This window comes from Chenopodium album, chromosome 6, assembly GCF_948465745.1.
Source record: "Chenopodium album chromosome 6, dcCheAlbu1.1, whole genome shotgun sequence".
NCBI lineage: Eukaryota > Viridiplantae > Streptophyta > Magnoliopsida > Caryophyllales > Amaranthaceae > Chenopodium > Chenopodium album.
In genome coordinates this window covers 76123324-76142690 of record NC_137839.1, presented here as the reverse complement: position 1 = coordinate 76142690, position 19367 = coordinate 76123324, and the positions used below count along the sequence as shown (strand labels likewise).

General features: G+C 34.6%; 2 protein-coding genes and 1 pseudogene across 2 annotated transcripts; all 3 read right to left on the bottom strand.

Annotated features, from left to right (window-relative positions):
* Positions 1 to 330: 330 nt before the first annotated feature.
* Positions 331 to 4680, bottom strand: LOC145636366 (UDP-N-acetylglucosamine transferase subunit ALG14-like). Its single transcript, XM_081687906.1, has 7 exons — positions 4527 to 4680; positions 4155 to 4378; positions 3730 to 3869; positions 1557 to 1694; positions 1403 to 1462; positions 739 to 1304; positions 331 to 410 (listed from the first exon to the last, which is right to left on the bottom strand). The coding sequence occupies exons 1-6, from the start codon at positions 4673 to 4675 to the stop codon at positions 1128 to 1130; spliced, it is 888 nt and encodes a 295-aa protein (XP_081544032.1). The 5' UTR covers positions 4676 to 4680; the 3' UTR covers positions 331 to 410; positions 739 to 1127.
* A 1835-nt stretch (positions 4681 to 6515) lies between these two features.
* LOC145637283 (thioredoxin-like protein CXXS1 pseudogene) lies at positions 6516 to 8207 on the bottom strand (annotated as a pseudogene).
* A 2367-nt stretch (positions 8208 to 10574) lies between these two features.
* Positions 10575 to 16845, bottom strand: LOC145635345 (kinesin-like protein KIN-14C). Its single transcript, XM_081686624.1, has 17 exons — positions 16658 to 16845; positions 16299 to 16544; positions 16043 to 16187; positions 15586 to 15695; positions 15362 to 15481; positions 15060 to 15263; positions 14174 to 14383; positions 14012 to 14086; positions 13764 to 13910; positions 13409 to 13547; positions 13121 to 13230; positions 12599 to 12760; positions 12183 to 12400; positions 11675 to 11756; positions 11495 to 11593; positions 11301 to 11405; positions 10575 to 11037 (listed from the first exon to the last, which is right to left on the bottom strand). The coding sequence occupies exons 1-17, from the start codon at positions 16700 to 16702 to the stop codon at positions 10858 to 10860; spliced, it is 2397 nt and encodes a 798-aa protein (XP_081542750.1). The 5' UTR covers positions 16703 to 16845; the 3' UTR covers positions 10575 to 10857.
* Between the last annotated feature and the right edge of the window lie 2522 nt (positions 16846 to 19367).

Here is a 19367-nt window from a genome sequence, read left to right as displayed (position 1 = left end):
GGGAAAGAATAAACTTCTATCAAATCAACAAAAGAATTTTAAAAAAGAGAGGCGTGTGTTACAGACTTTTAGAAGGCAAAAGGCTTATCTACTATGCGGAATCTACAATGCAGTCAGAATGACCAATGTTTGGCATAAACTTGCAGAAATGGCACAAATTCAGCACATTATGTCAACATAACATAGATTCCATATTCCAATTAAGGAAAAGTAAACAGAATAACAGAACTATTCTGCTAATGAGCTGTAGCTCAGAAATTAGTTGAGTGGTCTGTTACCAGATCATTCAATGATCCCTAACAGTTGCATTTCTAATGGGAGTGTGGAGGCCTTAAGCTTCCATTGAATACTTTATGTTGGATGTCACAGTTTGGCAACTGCTAACATCCAATGACATGACTAACAGGAATCTGCAAGGGGCCAGGAAATATATCCAGTCAGCAAAGATGACATCCAACTATCCAAGGCAATCTAATCACCATAACAGACTAATAGGCCTCTGTAAGAACCCAGGACAAATACACACCACATGCAAATGAATTTTGGAGTCCATGGCATATCTTTGTTTCACATACTATTGTATACATAGGTAAACTGGACAATGTCAAGATAATTGCTAGTAATCAGGAGGATTCAGGACAGAGGATGTACAAAACGAGTAGAGCCCTTAGGCCCCTTTATATCAAAGTAAAAAGGGTGAGGAGATGATTACAAAACATATCATTAAACCCAATTTACCTAGTATATTTAGTGAAAAAATTTGACTTGTTCTATTACATCAGATAAATATCAGTAGTCTGGAGAACAAGCCGCTGATACAACACTGTACAGGTATAATTCAAATATTTCAGAAATGAAATGTGAAGTACGGTATATTACAACTTTCAAGCACGAGTATGACTTACAAGATTGCCTTATACATTCAAATGTTAACTTTAAATTCTGGATGTATCAAAGAACACCAGAAGCAATCAGGATTCAGGAATGCATAAATCCCTCAAGTCAGTACTCAGTAAGAATACATTAGTCAAAATCTCAAAAGATTAGGTTGTGTTGCAAAAATGAAGTGTATAACCTAAGCAAGGCATGTATAGCAGAATCTACACAAATGATCATGCAGCAACCAGCTACATGAGACAACCAACATAAATGGATCGAGGATACTTCCTTTGCAGTTGAGGCCATTGCACATAAAGTTGATCAGCAATTCTTAGTTTGTAGAGCAGCAAACCACTCAAAGACAGTCTTTTTACTCTTGCAATACTCTCCACATAGAATATTGATGACCATCTTATCCCTAGTACCTGCAGTAGCAAATAGAACCTATCTGATAAATCTCGAACATATTAGAACAATATGATTATTAGTCACAATTTTGATACAGTTCCAGTAAAGAGCTCACCTTAAACATAAAGGCAATTGCACATAAAGGTATACAAGTTCCAGGGCCATTACAGAGAATCTAGCAGAAAACATTAGAACAATACATCAATTATAAATAAATAACACAGGTTATAATTGTAAAAAAAATTTGTGAGGGTAGAATAGATATATACCACTTGAGGTCTGATTTTAATCATCAACCATAGTGCATGAGCAATGGCAATCAGGGTTGTCCCAACAGAAGTTATATATGACTGACCAACTTCTCGACTTCTATATATCTGCATGTACTGTGCTGCATTCATCCCATTCTGCAATGAAATCAGAATCAGGCAAAAGTCTGTAATCTCACTACGCCACATACGTTAAATACAGCAGTTAATAGTCATGTAGACGCGTGATAAATCTTCATGATTTAATAAAGGTATGCGGTCAATTGATAGACCATCTCAAGGTCTCAAAGAGGGCAGCAGGTTAGACCACCAAGTCTCTTTTTTTAAACTGGTAGACCACCAAGTCCAAAAGAACAAAATGCTAATTATAAAGCAAGTTATGTACAGCTTATATAAGGAAAATATGGGAAGAGTGATGCCCTTAAGTTAAACTTTCACACGGCAGTGAGCAGTATACAACATAACTTCTACAACCAGATTCAAATCAAACACATTGTTCCCAACAAAGCACATTGAGGCAGAGAGAAACAACCACATGTAAAAGTACACTCCTCACCACAAAATCTACATGTTATCCCCATGAACTCATATAATTTTATAATTCACAAATCATAAACTCAACCAATAATAATGACTTTCCACAAAAAAAAATCACATGAAACCCATGCTATTGGCTACAACATCAGTATATTCATACCTGCCATATCTAACTCAACTGTACATACGGAGTAACCAAAATTCACACGTTCAAAATCCAACCACTCGGAAACAGAGATCACATCCAAATCAATCATACCTCTGCGTTCACAGTGCAGGAATCACATCCTTATAAGCACACTACTACTACGATAAAAGCTCGCTCATGAAGTATTTTCCTAACGAGTAATATCATGGCTAACAGTCATACTTAAGGTTTCACATTGCAGCAGCTGTAATTTGATAAACACATTACTAATAAAATAAAAGATTGCTCATAAAGCACCCTCCAAAGAATAATCTTGCTGGCCAACTCCTAAAAATTTATATGAGCTTATGCATTTACCTTTTTCCTTGGTAGTTATAAACCTAATGAATTCCTTCCAGTGCTTCAGCAAGAAAGTTATCCAATAAAAACTCTTAGATATTATAAGTACTGAGAAGTTCTATATCTTTCTACATCATTATAACCTTCAAATTTGCTATTGCTCATACACTATCCACCAGTGTGCTTAATAGCAAAGATTGAAAAAGAGGTAACCTGCACAATTCCAGTTCTCACATGGTAATTGTCTATAAGCATCCTTGCATGATTAATTCATGAAAATGAATGTTAATGAGACGTACTCATGCTTGTGAATATTGTAACCTCTTACCAAAGTCTCAATTTTGCATTCCAACTTTCTCCAATAAACAATGTAAATTACATAACCTCTAGCAAAGATTTGAAACTAACTCTGAATTCAAATCACTAAATAATCACAAAGCCAAATGACAGAAAGGAATAGACCTTAGGAGGTGTTCTGAAAAAGCTTTCAAGAAAAAAGTGAAGGTCTACTAAACACATCCAAATTTGGAAAGTTTCACAAAAGGAAAAAATAAAAACACTATTGAGTATTGATTTTATATATATATATAATAAAAAATAAAATAAAATAATAATAAAATAAAAAAAACCAACAAGTAGCCATTGGCGTGGATGATGATGAGAGAGCCTAGAAAGATAGATAATCACAGGAGATAACTGATTAGGGTTTCAGCTTTCTAGTGCTTAACATTTGCAAAAGGAGAATTTAGCCTAAATCTAGCCCCAAGTCCCTAGCACCCACAGAGACACAGAGAACAGGAAAATACAGAATGCCGAGTTTGCAATTCAGCCATTGAACTTGTTTGCAACGAAAAAGAACTTTTCATAAAACCTATAATATGTTTGGTTAAAACCCCAATTAATGAGTCTATCCTGACAGTCTAATCCCAGTTCTGCGTTAGTACACTAATCTCAGAAGAAGCAAGCAACATGATCCATAACGACATATATGAAACGACCATAAAATGTGGCATTGGACTTATGAGAGTGCTACTTTCAATATCAGGTATACTAAAAAATTAAATGTTCATGAGTGGACCTTATGATGGAAAGTATAACACAAAGTAAGCTGCAGAAAACAGGAAACAGTTGCAGCAGAAATGTAATTACCTCATTATCTGAGGAGCTCTCGAATGTTCGAGCTTTTTGCAGGCTCATATTATCAGTAGCAGCAGCTATGTAATATCTCGGCATAAACCTGTCCTTTTGCAACGCCAACAAGAGATTAATCATCTCAGCAGTGTGACCACCTTCAAGCATAACAGCAGACATACATGCATATAATCAGGTAAAGAATATTACAAATCAATCAAAATTAATTCAAACAAAAATTATGCCTGATGCCTTAATTCCAAAGAATAAAAATCCAAATTCAGCCAAATTGATTAGAACCAATTGTATCATCATCAGCTAACCATACAATATGAATCAAAATTTGAAGAAAAATATCAAAAATGCACATTAATTTCAGATATACTACGAAAATTAATTATTTTAAATTAGCAATTCTAACAAATTTAGATCAATAAGCTAACCTGAACCAAGAACAATGAGAGTACTCAGTGGTTTAACAGTAGTAGGTCGTAATGATTTGCCGCATCGATGAAGAACATACATCAATCGAACAAGAATCAATGTTAACACAGTCACTACAATAACTACGATTCCGTTTGATTCCGCCATTGATGTTAACCACTGATTCTCTCTCATCATCGTCAAAATCACCCCGCTAAAATCACAAATTGATACGAAATAAACCCTAGAAATCGAAAAAAAAATCCAGAATCAATAAAATCGCACCTCAATCACCAAAATTCAGAACAAAATGTGAATTTTTGCACAATTGGCGCATCATTTTCACGTTTTGATTTCGTTTTTCCAGAAATTTGATGTGTAGAAGAAGGTACCTTAGATTGAAGGTTGAAGATTGAATTCCCGGTGAATCGCCGCCGGAAGTTACGGCCGCCGTTGTCAGTCGCCAACGGTGAGAAAGAGAGCGGTTGAGTTGGAGAAGATGAAAGAGTGAGTTTTTGGGTACTCCAATGTAATAGCCCATTAATATTAAAGCCCAACAAGCCCACTTCTTTTTCGTTTTTTTTTTAAAAAAAAATGTTGATTGAGTCACAAAAGTTAAACATTGTTAATGACCTTAATGTGATCCATTGTTTAATCTTGTTTTTATGAGTAGATAGATACCCTAGTTCCCTTAAAAAAATAAATAAATAATGTTGAATCCTTGATATAAAACTATTAATATGATTGTCCATGTTCTAGGATACATGGACACTTCATCCAACTGTTGTGACAGCGTGTCGAACACCGACACTCGTGAGACACACGACAATACGTCTTCGCGTCTCGGACCGTATGTTCAACTTTATTTGAATCAGAAAATTTGTGTAAAGTATGATAAATAAGGTAATTATTAAATAATATGAGAGCCTTCTTGTATAGCCCATGTTTAACTTTAATTGTTGAAATTCGTCAACGCTATTAAAAGACCTATTGTTTCATCTTTTAAGTTTAGAGAATACATTTAAGGTGTTTATCTTTTATATTTTAAGGTGTACACTTTTCTAAACCGACATATAAATCATGTTAGATCGAATTTATGTTCATGTTAAAACAAGAAAGAAATTGAGGATTGAAAGGAATCATGAATTTTAAAATGTTGAAGTTATAATCAACTGCTTCAATTATGTCACATTCATGATGTGCTCATGTGTTGCCATTCTACACATGCACAGGCTAATCCCAGCAAAAACTAGTAAATATTCATGATTCAAAAGAGCTTTGTTGCTGAATGCTGATTATATTGGTTGGACCAACACTTTCTTTTGTTAAAGACTACTTAAGATGGATGTCTTTCCACATCCACAAAATGACTTCCAAGCTCCGACAATGTGCCTCAAAACTTTAGCTTCGTGATGAGCAACCATCTTCAAAACTCTGAATTTTTGGAAACAAACACTTCTCTGTGGTATGCTACTAGTACTAAGCATGCATCTTGCAGTGCAGATATCGAGACTTGAGAGTGAGCAGCATCTCGTACTTTTTGTTGAGTGATTGAAGATTCAAGGATTAGCATGGAGATTGACCTTAAAATTCAAATCTCAGAATAGAACTGCAAGAGGCTAGTTTGATATCAGAACTACTGCAGGGACTGAAGTCATAATGCAGGTTTGCATAAGCCTTTGTACTGCACTCAGTGAGTCAGCTATGATGAAACACTTTGCATCTTGCTGTGCAGATGTTGAGAGTTGAGACTTGAGAGCATCTCATACTCTTTGTTGAGTGATTGAAAATTCGAGGATTAGCATGGAGATTGACCTCAAAAGTCAAATCTTGGAATGGAACTGCAAGAGACTGGTTAAATATCAGAGCTGCTGCTGCTACGGTGACTAAAGTCGTTTGTACTACACACAGTAAGTCAGCGATGAATTGATGCGCTTCTGTTCTTATGATACTCTTTACTCTCTAGTGATGAAGCAAAATGTGACAGTGTTATCCTGCCTCAGTGACTGCAGAAGACACTTCCAATCTTCAAGCTAATAGCTTGACAAGCAAATTTTCAATTCAAATATTATGATTCATGCCAAGATATTCAATAATCAAAAACTGAACAGAGAGAAGCGGTCAATTATGTTACAGTAAGAATGTCTAAAGGACTAAAGATGTCATCAGGCATAGCATAAAATACATGAAATAATTTACAATCAACCTTTTATACACATACTTTCATGTATATGTTTTCATTTGACATCGGTACCACACCAGAAACGGAATACATTCATACATCAGAAAGCATTGGCATAAAGCTGTAAATTTCCTATATGCCAGCATACTGCTGTAAGGAAATGAGCAAGGTAGCAGTATGCACAACATGAAACACAAGACTAGGCCATATTAGCACCAGTGGGCTGAGTAAACTTTTCGACCCTTTTCCTTAACTCATCTTTGTTTGCTCCAACCATCTTGTCAACTACGATGCCATCCTTCAGCACAAGAAATGTTGGCATAGCTTTCACTCCCATCATTGAAGCAACTTCCTGTACACCAAAAGCCACAAGTACAGAACTACCAAATGATCAACCAGTATGAAAGACAAAAGGAAGTAATATTCTGAAATTGACCCGAGATTTTATCATATAGCACATGAAACTTACAAATCATAAAATCTTGACTAATCAACTGAAAAAAGGGCATTTCTTATGTATGGGTGATCCTATAGAAAAGCAAACTTAGTAGTGCTTAACATGACAGAAAATCGGATTTGGAAGCTGTCAGCCAGCCACTTCCATTTCACAACGCAGGATACTACTTTCATTATTGGGAAATTTCACCTTTGCTAACCAGTAACGATCTGGATCGCCTAGTAAATTGTCTCGAACTCTCAACTACAAAATATAAATAAACACAAAGCCGACTGGAATTGTACCAAACTAACTCAATAGGAACTTACTGCATGTTACATCAACTGATTCTTTCATGATAAACTGATAGACAATAGACCTGATTATACACCATTAGACCCAAATCGAACCACATTACTCGTTAGACACAGACCTCTACACAAAAACAAAATATAAGAGTATACTGTAATCGATTGACAGAATCAAAACACAATCCAATAACATATTCATCATATACTACTATGAAGTACAAAATCTGAAGTATAATTTCTTAAGGCCAATTTAACAAAACCAAGCCATTTCAAAGGGGAAGATGCTACCTTGACTTCATCAACATCAACGTTGACAAACATAACATCAGCATATTCTGAGGCCAATTCTTCAAAGAATGGATTCATGACAAATGATGTGACACACCATGTAGCTCCAAAGTGAGCCACAATCTGTAAAATAAATCTGCCATTATAATATGATATAAACAAGTTTCACCAAAATTAACAGCACTACTTGATCAGCCTCATTCGGCCATTGTATCAATTTTTTTTTAAAAGATACTACTACTATTTCATTACCCATCAAAACATTTTCTTCTGATTCTTTCAAAAAAAAAAAAAAAAAAAAAAAAAAAAAAAAAAAAAGACATTTTCTTCTGAACTTCCCAAAACACCCCTCATTCCCCCTCCCCCCTCTCCTGAGAAAGTATGAACTATGTGTCCCTTCCTCCTCCCAACAGCCCCACCAAAACAAATAAATAACAAAAAAAATAAAACCATCAATTTTCACAGATTTTTTTTTTCTTTGCTTTGTGATCAAGAAATTCAATAAATAAAAATAGATAAATAAATTTCCCCCAATATAACCATGCAAAATAAATGACAAACCCCCAAATTAAGTCATGACCCAAAAAGCCATATTGATCAAAAAAATTTGCAAGATTTGATCTTTCAAAATTATTTTTGTAAAAACCCAAAATTTCAACATATATTTCCTCAATAACAGAAACAATTTTCAACATCGATATCGTAATTTGAACAAATAATGTGACAACTAAATTCAGAGGAAGGCGAGTATTAGAAATGAGCTTACAGGGGTACCCTGTTCTTTGGCTTTGTTGACAAGATCCTCCCATTGAGCCTTAGATTCCACAGCTGAAACCTTTGATCTGCTGCTCTCCATCTCCTTCACTTTTGTTAATGTTTTTGAGTTTTGATGAGTTTTTTTTATATATATATATATATATATATATATATATACAAGTATATAAATCGATTTATAAACAAAATTAGACAACACCCTGAAAATATTCGAATAAGAAGTCCAACAAAGTGGATGTGAACGAACTATATATCTAGATAAGAGACTGGCATGGATCAACTTGAGGTGGACCCACCATTTTAATTTAATTACAAAAAACAAATCAGTATCTTGTTTGATATTCTTTTTAGTTTTGGGGTAAATTAGGCGAATCATATACTGTAAGATAACTAAGATTATTGATAGAGAGATTAGTGATATTGATTTAATTAATATATTCAATTTAATGCAATTATAAAGGATGTTAGTGATTCTTGGGGCCACATTAATACTGTGGGCTTTGACATGTAATTCTAGAAACACCTAAATTACCACCACTTCATTTTTATTTTATTTTTTATTAATTTTTAAAATCATTTTTCTCCCTAACAAAATATAAAAAAAAATAAATAAATAAATAAAATAAAAAGAATTGACAAAAAAAATCAAAATTATTTTGGTTTCAAAGGTTTTCTTTGATTTGATTTGTCTCTAACATAACTATACTAGCTTAAGAGCATTAATTTATAATTTTTTTTTCATAAAAACAGTTTTTTTTTTTTTTTTTTTGAAGAAATATAAAAATAGTCATTATTCTTTATTCAAATATGTGTAATCAAACTTGGTAAGAAAAAAATAGTGTCATAAATGTATAAGGAGAAAAAAATTTCACAAAATTGACATGTGTCTATAAATGATGTCAACATAACTTTTTTTAGTAATACTCCGTAGTTAATAAATATGAACTTGTATTGTTCTAAAAGAAATTATTTTGATTTTTTTTCGGATATAAAGTGGCATAATTGAAGTCAAAATCTGTGTGTATTTTCTAGGATTATTTTCATGATTTAAATTTACCTAGTTAGGTCCCTTTCACTTCACTTTATTTTTGCTGAGCTGAAATGGTTTTTACTGAACTTAATTTATTTTTGCTGAACTTAAATTATATTTACTAAACTAAATTTTATTTTACTGAACTGAAATTATTTTTACTAATTTTCTATTATATTTTCTTTAAGTTAACTGATATTTATTAAACTAAAACTATTTTCACTTAACTGAAACTATTTTTGCTGAACTAAACTTATTTAGAAATTAATTTTATTGAAATGAAATTATTTTTACTGAATGTTATTTTTTTAAAGGTGAAGTAAACGAAGCCTTATATATGACTACGGTGGCATACAAAAACAGAACATGGTCTTTTATTAAGGTGAAGTAAACAAAGTCTATAATGAAAAATTATGCTCTTTTATCATTCAATATTCAAATGCCTACGGTGGTATACAAAAACAGAACAAGGTCTACGTAATTCATGTTTCAAAATTGTGGGTAAACAGTCACGTGTTATGTGATTGGAACGACTATAAAATTTTGAGAAACTTTGATAAATAAATACGTTTTTTAGATCGATTTGCTCTACGTGCCTACTAGTTTCCAAGTCTATAGTCATCTTTAAATCACCATTCATAAAATACTTGTGTTATAGTTACATTAAAGCAGTTCAAATCAATTATGTAACAACAACCAATGCATTAGATAGCTTTCATTTTCTTTTCTTTTTGGGAAATTTCTTTTTGTAACACCCAACTTCTCATTTAAAAATATTAAAAAAAAAAATTATTTTATTATCTTAAAAAAAAAAAAAAAAAAAAAAAAAAAAAAAAAAAAAAACACCCAGCCAAACCACCCTCTCTCCCTCCACGCCTAGCCTACATTCCACACCAGCGATGAGGCCCGTGCCGGCCAACCCTACCTCAACACCCCAATAGTAGACTTGAAATTCTTTTTTTTTTTCATTCTTATAAATAGAATTACTTATTACTGTATATGATTTTCAAATTTGATCTTTTTTTTTTATATAAAAAATTTGATCTTTATATTTCAATGCAATTTCAAAATAACCCCTCCATTTTTTAAATAGAGTATTACTTCGTATAAGAATATAAGTTAAACCACGTGCAATGCACATATATTGAATAATTGTAATAAAAATACAATTATATAAAAATAATGAATTGATTGGCCAGGTATAAAAATTGCATGAAATATATTAAAACAATAAAAACAAGTGAGAAAATATTTAAATATGTAAGTCATAATGTGCAAGTTAGACACAATCAAGATATCATATAAATTTACAATAAATCTATAGTAATTTGAATAACTCTCTTCAATTAAATTTTGACTACACTTTAATATATTCTGAATTTGCACTACTCAAATTATGATTGATTATGTGAAGAAAAGAGATACATAAAAAAGACACTGCAGAAACCCATTCAAATGAGGTATTACAGGCAAGCAGGAAACTTTGCCCTCAGATTCAATATATTACAATACAAATCAGAATAAACCAATTAATGCAACCTATAGCTGCTTATACAAATCCAATGCAGGCCCATCATGTAAATATATGTAATACAGATTACAACTCTAGGAACAAATTTCATACATGTACCATATACCAACAGGAGGTGTGGTTGTGAGATTAGATGTTAAGAAATATAAAGAGAGAGAAGGAATCGAGTCTTCAGCCTATGCTTAAACGAGAATCAGCCGATCTGATAGCTGTCTGACGGCGAGGAACTCCAATCTGACAAGTATTGACTCTGGCTGCAAACCGGAGGGAGCAAAGTGACTCATTCACTGATGATGGTTCGGGAGAAAGATTGACAAACATCAACGTCTTGGAGTCTCCACTAAGGCATGGCTGATAACACAACACAGATATATTAATTTTATCCAGTTTCAAAAAAGCATGTTACTGATGGAAATTGAATTTGCATGAAATTAAGAACTCCATTCCAGAAGCAAATAGAACGTATGCAGATTAAAGACACGAAATATTCATGAGAAATCTGTAATCAGAATTATGTCAGATTACTGTAAAAGCATTTCACAATCAATTTGCAGGTTTTTGCAGTAGAAGTCCCATGATATTAGAAATAACACCAATTAATGTCATATTTATACCTGGAGAAGATATGTAAGCTTTGAGTTCCTAAAAGGGACATGGTTATCCTTCTTGGCCAAAGCAAATATAACATCAGCCAGGCAGGACAAGCTCTTGTTTATGGCCTGATCATAGAAAAGAAGCAGATTCAGTTCAGTGGTCAAGAATAATCAGTTCAGAAACCCAAACAAATTCCTAAGCAGATATGTAGTACCTGAGTCTCTTTCAATTGATCTCCTGTTGAGCCACTTTTAGAGAGCCGCTCACTTCCAGCAAGATCAATAAGATTCAAAACACCATGCTTTTCAGTGGTCTGGAAATAAATCAACCGCTCATGTTAGACAAGTCATACTAGAGCTAGAAGAATATAAAAGTGCTTAATATTGAAGCCTACCGCATTTACTGCAGTAATCCGCAGGGTAAAGACAAAGTGACTTCTTGATGATTGCTCATTCATTTGTGTCTTGCCAACAGACCTGGAAGATAGCACAGAGTGAAGTCAGAAAGCATGAAATGAAAAGGCAGAAAGAAGAATCACATTAAAGATAAACTGGAAAAGAGTGCCAAAGAAATTTCCTAAAATGTGTTTGATGTGAAGATTATAGATCTGTTTTTCTTTATATGCATAGATGTAGAATTGGGGAATAAACCAAACCAACCAGCCCCCTCTACCTCCCTTCCCATCACTGTCAACTTATCTCTAAGCTTCATTATGAAGTCAATATCTTAAATCCTACTAAAAACACTGACCAAGCTCAAAAATCATCACTATACAATTCTACAACCTGTATCTAAGAAAGCTTTAGGGAAATCAGAACCTATTACTAGCCCTCCCACATTTGATTTTCAGTCCAACAACCTTTCATACACCGTGAAAGTAAAATAATAATAATAATACTTACCGGCATTGACCTGCTTGATGCAGCAGAGAAGCTACCTCTTTTGAGCTGCAGACATCAACAATGGTAAGATCAGAAACATATGTTTCCCCATTTGCGTCATGCTTAATTGCATACTGCTTTCCAGGAACGCCATTTTCAGGACGTGTAGCATCCCAGCTTGTTCGATTAGGAGCAAGGAGATCCCTGATCGTTTCATTGTAAATTTCCAGCACCGATGCCTGATATGAACAGCAAGTTAACAATGACTTCTTCATCACTAAACTTACTACAATTCCATCTCTTAAGAAAAATGTCTATTTGCATGTGTGAACAAGTAAATATCCCAATTCCCAATGCAATATACATAGATTAGTAAATATTCAGCATAACATTAACTGTACTCCTATTAGAAGCATTTTCAGAAGCATAACATTTACCTGCATTTTATACTTCCAGCCCTGAGCAGAGAGCCTTTGGCTAGTCTCAAAAATCTGCTCTAAAGAGCGGGGTATGAGCCCTTTCTGGTCTATGGACTGAGGCCTGCCCATCATGGTATATGTTTTGCCTGATCCCGTTTGACCATAAGCAAATATACAAACCTGCCCATATAAAACACAGAAAAGTTGAAAACACAATGACTGAACGTTCTGCATTTCAATACTACAACCCTACATGGTCTGCACCACAATATACAGGTATCATACTAAGATAGAGAATTCTGAACTTGAGAAACTGCCATGGATCAGAAGGTAAGTCATAAGCTTCACAAACTACCTTTTCATTCTTACACCAGACCCAGAGGGCAAAATTTCTCTTTATCAAGTTCATGTAAAGTGATAAAAATGTCTGCAAATGATTGATCTAAGCCACCTTATAAGAGGCCAAATTTAGTTATAATACAAGTTTCAACAGTTCTCATTTTATTTTAAATATAAAATCCAATTGAAGCAACATTTCACCTTATATCCATCAAGTGCACTCTGCACCAACTCTGATATTTCCGAAAACACATCAGTCTGTGAGGCTTCATGAGTAAAAACTTTGTCAAAAGTGAAAGCATACTTTTGTCCTGAAAAAAAAGGAGGAAAATGTATCACATTGACCTGACATAATGTAACTAGTTCTTACAAATTACAACACATTGACCTGACATAATAATGTTGTAATCTCTTCATCATTTACAATAACAAAATGGGTAAAATTAGCCATGTGTGGATAATCAAAGCAAAAAAACTCCTAAAACATACCACTTTGTGTCAGGTCAATGCCCTGCTCATGTCCTTCATCTGAGGCAGGATATGAAATAACTGGAAAATCTGAAGCACAGCCATCCTCAGGTAGTAAAGGCCTCACTCTGCAGAAGACACGAATGTTTCCTTTTAATTCCTGTATCACAAACCAACATATAAAAATGTTTAGAAATTTCAACATAAGTGCAAATGGGGAGAAGAAAGCCCACCCCACAAAGACATTTCCAGTGAGAGAGAAAAGTGATACTGTAAAACAATTCTAAAGCTCATCTATTCCCAGTAAATAATTACCATCGTCCATTTAATAGTGTAAAACAATTCTAAAGCTCATCTATTCCCAGTAAATAATTACCAAAATAGTGTTGTGCAGCTTTCTCCTCAACATCTCCTTTTCATTAATTTGAAGCTCAGCATCTGCCAAACGTTTTCTCAATTGACATATCTCTTGTTTCTTCTCTTCATATTCAGTTTTTGTTTCTGAAACAGATAGATCAGCCATCTGCAAAGAACACCTTTGATATGAATAAAAATGCGCAATGTACAGGCTAGATGGTGAGTGTTGAAGTATACAAATTTGTAAACTAAGTCTTAAATTTCAACCTTAAGTTTCTCGTTTGCAGCAGCAAGCTGATGTTGAAGTATACGCAATTGTTCCCTTTGTGAAGCACAAGTTTCCTATCAGAAGATGTACAGACAATATTTACTTATTTAGAATTGATTTGGCTGAAAGCCTAGAAAAATAAAATAATCAAGGTAACAAACCTCCAAGGCATTCGACTTGATCATCATGTTATCCAATTCAGCTACAGATTTTCCTGTACTCTCTTTATGCTTTTCGATATCAGCAGTTAGGAGCTTCATTTGTGAATGCAACCGATCACGATCTTCTCTTACTTGTTGCAACTCGCCTCGTAGACGATTAGCTTCATTCATAAATGTCTCCTTTTGCTTTACGGCCTCATCCTGGGAAGCCTAGAGATAGGCAATGAAACAAAAGCAATTACAAATCAAACCTTTATAAAACCAGTAGCAAACATACTTCTGACATTTTCAATTGAACGTCGTAAGATTTAGCATTTTGTGTATCATGTTTCATTCATCTTCATCATGAAAATTTTATTCAAGGGAGAATGAAATTATCCTGAGTTTTTGACATTTACAGGACAGTAGAAGATGTAAATAAGTTAACCTTTGGGATACCATTTTTACACTCCTTTCCCGCTTAGCTACAAGGAAATCTATACATCAAGAGCCCTCTAAACTACTACCATTGAATTTTCCTTATTATTTTCTTCCTTGATACCTCTAAACTACACTCCTTTCCCACTTAGCCACAAGGAAATCTATACATCAAGAGCCCTCTATAAACTACTACCATTGAATTTTCCTTATTATGTTCTTCCTTGATACCAAAACAATACCTTGTCAAAGGAATATAAGACACCAATAAGACATGCTATAATACTCCGTATATAAATTTCTCAATAACTGAAGAAGCATTTTGAAACATCACTTATATCAGCAACCAATGCATGCAAAAACATCAAAAGAAATGGCACACCACACAAGACAGCTCCATGTTAAATCAGATCATTTGAAAAGCATTAAGTAAGCTGGTTGAGGAAGCAGCTTTCATCAAGCAGCTTACCCTTGAAGATGTTAATTGATCTTGCAAGGAGGCGTAATGTCCCCTTAAGGTACCCAAATTCTCTACAATTGTTGATTTCTCCTTCTCCACCCTTTGAAGTGTTGCATTAGCTGTTGCAAGATCTGTTTGCAGCCTACTATTGTACTGCTGTAAGCTTGTATTGTACTCTTGCAAGCGCTTGTACATATCATTGACTGATACTACCTAAACAGTTTAATGATTAAAATAAACATCATAAGCACAAGTACATTGTGACCATGTAGTGGCAGGAATACTTGGCTAATTTATTGCAGCTGCAATACCTTTTGGTCAGCAGTCATTTTTTCTTGACGGGTTTTCTCGAGCTCCTGAGAAAGGGAAGCAATCAAAGCTTCTGCAGCAACTCTCGCTTCCTTTTCTCGATTATAACATTCAATTGCATCCTACACATACCATGTTTGAAATTTTTTTTAAAGGGCTAAAAATCAAAACTAAATAGTATAGTACAAAACAAATTCATTTTTATAATAAATTGAAGTAAGCATACCAGCTTTTCTGACTCTTCTTTCGCCAATTTCTCCTCCAAAGATGTAATAATATGTCTCAACTCTCCAACAATCGCGTTAAGTTCATCCTCCTTGTTCTTCCTTCCAATCTCTAAAATATACCACACATTAAAATTAGATATGAATTGCAACATGATCACTATTACTTTCCCTAGAAAAGAAGTAAACACCGAACTCCAGTATGACAGACAAACAAGTCCCAGTAATTGATCATTTGAATCCAAACCTAAAGGTTTGACAGTGATAAAACCCTATCTTTACGGGGAAAAAATTTAAGATTTGCAATTGATCCACTCCTAAATGTCAAATACTAATACAGCTCACATAAAAGCAAGTAAAATCGAAAATAAATGGCCAATAATACTTTTCAATTTTTGTACTTTGCAAATTTCCCAATATAGTATTACAGCACCATAAGATTAGGGTTAAAGAAATTACCAATTTCCGAGCACTTCTTCTCGGATTCATCTAATGAATTACGCAGCTTTTCCTGCTCTTGATTAAGGTTATGCACTTTTCCTTGAAGCCATTTTATACAAAGCCTGAGCTTTTTATTGGATTCCGAAATTTGCTCCAATTTACCCTAAAATTCAGAATCAAGCAATCAATTCACCGAAAAAACCTCTCCAATTATCAACATCACAATATCAATCAAACAAAAAACAATCAACATTCAATTTTTTTGGATTAATACCTTGAGATCGAACTTTTTTCCCTTAATTTTCTCATTCAACAACGCATCCACATCTTCCCAAGTAAATTCAACATGCTCCGAACCCTCGGCAACCGATGCCGTATCACTAGCAGTATCTTGATTGTTCGAATTGACAGCGGAAAGCACCTGCCGCGCCCTACTCGCCGCAGTGGGCCCCGCCAACCTCGTTCCTCCGGCGATTCGCCGGCGCTTATCAAAGGGAATTTCTTCACCGCCATCCTTTTTCTGCAATCAAATACAACAACCAAAGAATTAACCCAATTACAAGAGGAAGAAGAAGATGATGAAGAAGAAGCTTCAATGGCGGAAAATGAGAAGAGAGAGTGAGAGAGCAGTACATGGAAAGGACTCTTGGGAGGTCGATTTTGGTTGCGAGTCGCCATTGTTGAAGAGGAGAGAGAAAATGGGGAAGAATTTGTACAGAATTAGGGAATTTGTGAATGAATTCGAAGGTTTGATTTTTTGATTTAGGGTTTTGCAGAAAGTGGGAGGAGCGGAGTTGGGGAAGGGGGGAGCGCAGAGAGAGACGTTGGATTGAGTTTTTTCAAATTTTGAAATGTGTTATGGCGCTATGTAAATGGACCCTCTAAATTTGGATTAAACGAGATTAAACACATCGTTTTGCTCGATTAAGGAGTAAAACGAGGATTTAGTAAGCTAATACTTTAACGGTCTAATATTTTTTTGAAAAATCTAAAGTTGGGCTGGCGGATTTATGGGCCTGGCACGAAAAAATTAAAAAAATTATACGGCATAGAATGAAAGGCATCCCAGTGGGCTAAAGGCTATTGTTAATTTCACTTATTATTAAAAGGCGGTACGAGCATGTTATCAATATTAGATGTGTCAAAATTACATTTGAATTGACCAGATTAAAATGACTCGAAAAATATTTGATTCAGACTTCAATTTGCGTTGACATAATAAATTAGCATGACTCAAGTTTTAAAAAATTCTGACCCAACCTCATCGAATTCGATCCACACCCAATTTGACACCTTTATTCAACACATTGAGTTAGTCCATGTATAGATCAACATATTTAAGTAAAGGGTATGATGGCATCACGACATGACTTGAGGGTCGAACCGTGAATGGGCCTTATTGATGGAAGATTAGCATGGCTTGCCTCAGCATTGACTCATTTCAAGGTAGGGTTGTTCGTTGTCTAACACTAGACCGGACTAGTAACAAGAAAATTAAAATTCAAGGGCCAAATAGAAACTAGAGGTGATCAACAACTGCTCGTCCAACTAGCTTGGCCCAATTAGGCCCAAACAATGGGCGGGTTTTGGCAATCCTAAAACACTTTTTGTAGTTAAAATCTGAACCCATCCCGAATAAAGCCAACAAGCTCAGCTCACCGCTTTGAGGTGGGTTTTGGCATCAGTTATGATGTTAAGGCTCGTCCCAAATTTTTTATCACCTCTAATACGAACTATTTTTGCTTGGACTAGACTCGTACTGGAGATCGGTTTTTAGATTATTTTTTTCAATGTAACAAAATAATGTTAAGAATATGATTGTTCAAGGCTTAATTCGAACATCTAACATAAAATAGCTTATAATATAAAGATATTTTTGACATACTAAAAGAAAATTTTGACTATGATAATAGTTTTATTCATAAATTTGAACAAAAAAATTAGTTTACTCAATACATGTTTTTAAGGAGTTATAATCAGATTAGACACTAAATCGATTTATTATATTTTTCCAATCGAAACCTGTATCTCTTTGGTTGAAACCGATTCCTTCTTTCCAAATTAGATTTATCTTTTAGCACCCGTATTTCTAGACAATCCACAGAGCTAAAGATGGCATTGGGTCAAGCCGGCCCAAGTCGCAAGCCGGCCCAAGTCGCAGCACAAAAAAAAAAAGTATGGCACGACTCAGTACTATGTGTGTGGGTCGTGGGCCGAGCTTAGGTCGCCTTTATTTGGGAGAAGCACGATAAGGCACAGTATAGCCGAACCCGACACCATAAATCATGTTAAAATCAATGCAATTTTGCTTAGACACGCAAGCCCGACACGATGGCTCACAACACTCTATTTATACTTTTATGTTATTTTAATATATATAGTTGTGAGATATTTCACCATGTCTCACAACACTCTATTTATACATTACTGGAGTTTCAGTGGTATAAAATACACACTCAGTGGTACAAAATATTGTCTCATTGTTACTTTAAAAAGCTCCACTAGAGTTTTAGGCCTTGTTTGGTTGACATTCTAAAACGGGGGAATTGAAAATTCATGGGAATTGAGAAAATGAGGAGTTGTTTGGTTGACATAAGAAAGCAAAAATGGGGGAAGTGGGAATTCATGGGAATTTCAACTTCCCACAAAACATGGGAAGTAAATTACCTAGCCCCCCCTAGGTAAACCAAAATTCATGGGAATTCTAATTTCCCTTATTGCCAACCAAACACATTTAAGAAATTCCTAGGAATTTCATTAAGGAATTAACTTCCCATGAAGTATAAATTCCTATGGGAATTAAATTCCCACATCAACCAAACAACACCTTAGTGAAACAAAATATAAACTCAGTGGTAGTGGTCCCAATAAATTTTTTTCCGTTTTTGCATGTGATACATGTCTGAAAAGTTTTAGTGGAGCCCACATCACCTTTTTCACTCTTCCTATCTCTCTCCTCCTTTCTCTTCCTTATACTTTTATGTTATTTTAATAGTTGTGAGATATTTCACCATGTCTCACAACACTCTATTTATACTTCCTCCACTTGACACTACTAGAAAACAGCTTAATTCCGACGGAAAAATTCCGTCGGAAACACCATGTTTTCCGTCGGAAACCGTGTTTACGACGGAATTCCGTCGGAAGGTGTCGTCGGAAAAGTATTTGTAGGAAAATTGACATTTTACGACGGAATTTCCGTCGGAAACACTTTTCCGACGGAAATTCCGACGGAATTTAGCGTCGAAAGAGGTTTTTCTGGTCTGGAAAAGTCCGTCGGAAATTTTCGACGGAATCCGATTCCGTCGGAATTTCCCGACGGAAATTCCGTCGGAAATTTATT

Coding starts and splice junctions, on each gene's coding strand:
- LOC145636366 (XM_081687906.1), bottom strand. CDS start 4,675: ATGGGCTATTACATTGGAGTACCCAAAAACTCACTCTTTCATCTTCTC. Junction 1,695..3,729: donor AGAGCTCCTCAGATAATGAG/GTAATTACATTT, acceptor ATTTCATTGCAG/AATGGGATGAATGCAGCACA. Junction 1,463..1,556: donor TTAAAATCAGACCTCAAGTG/GTATATATCTAT, acceptor GTTTTCTGCTAG/ATTCTCTGTAATGGCCCTGG.
- LOC145635345 (XM_081686624.1), bottom strand. CDS start 16,702: ATGGCGACTCGCAACCAAAATCGACCTCCCAAGAGTCCTTTCCAT. Junction 13,231..13,408: donor CATTGACCTGACACAAAGTG/GTATGTTTTAGG, acceptor CTTTTTTTTCAG/GACAAAAGTATGCTTTCACT. Junction 11,757..12,182: donor CATCAAGCAGGTCAATGCCG/GTAAGTATTATT, acceptor GCTATCTTCCAG/GTCTGTTGGCAAGACACAAA.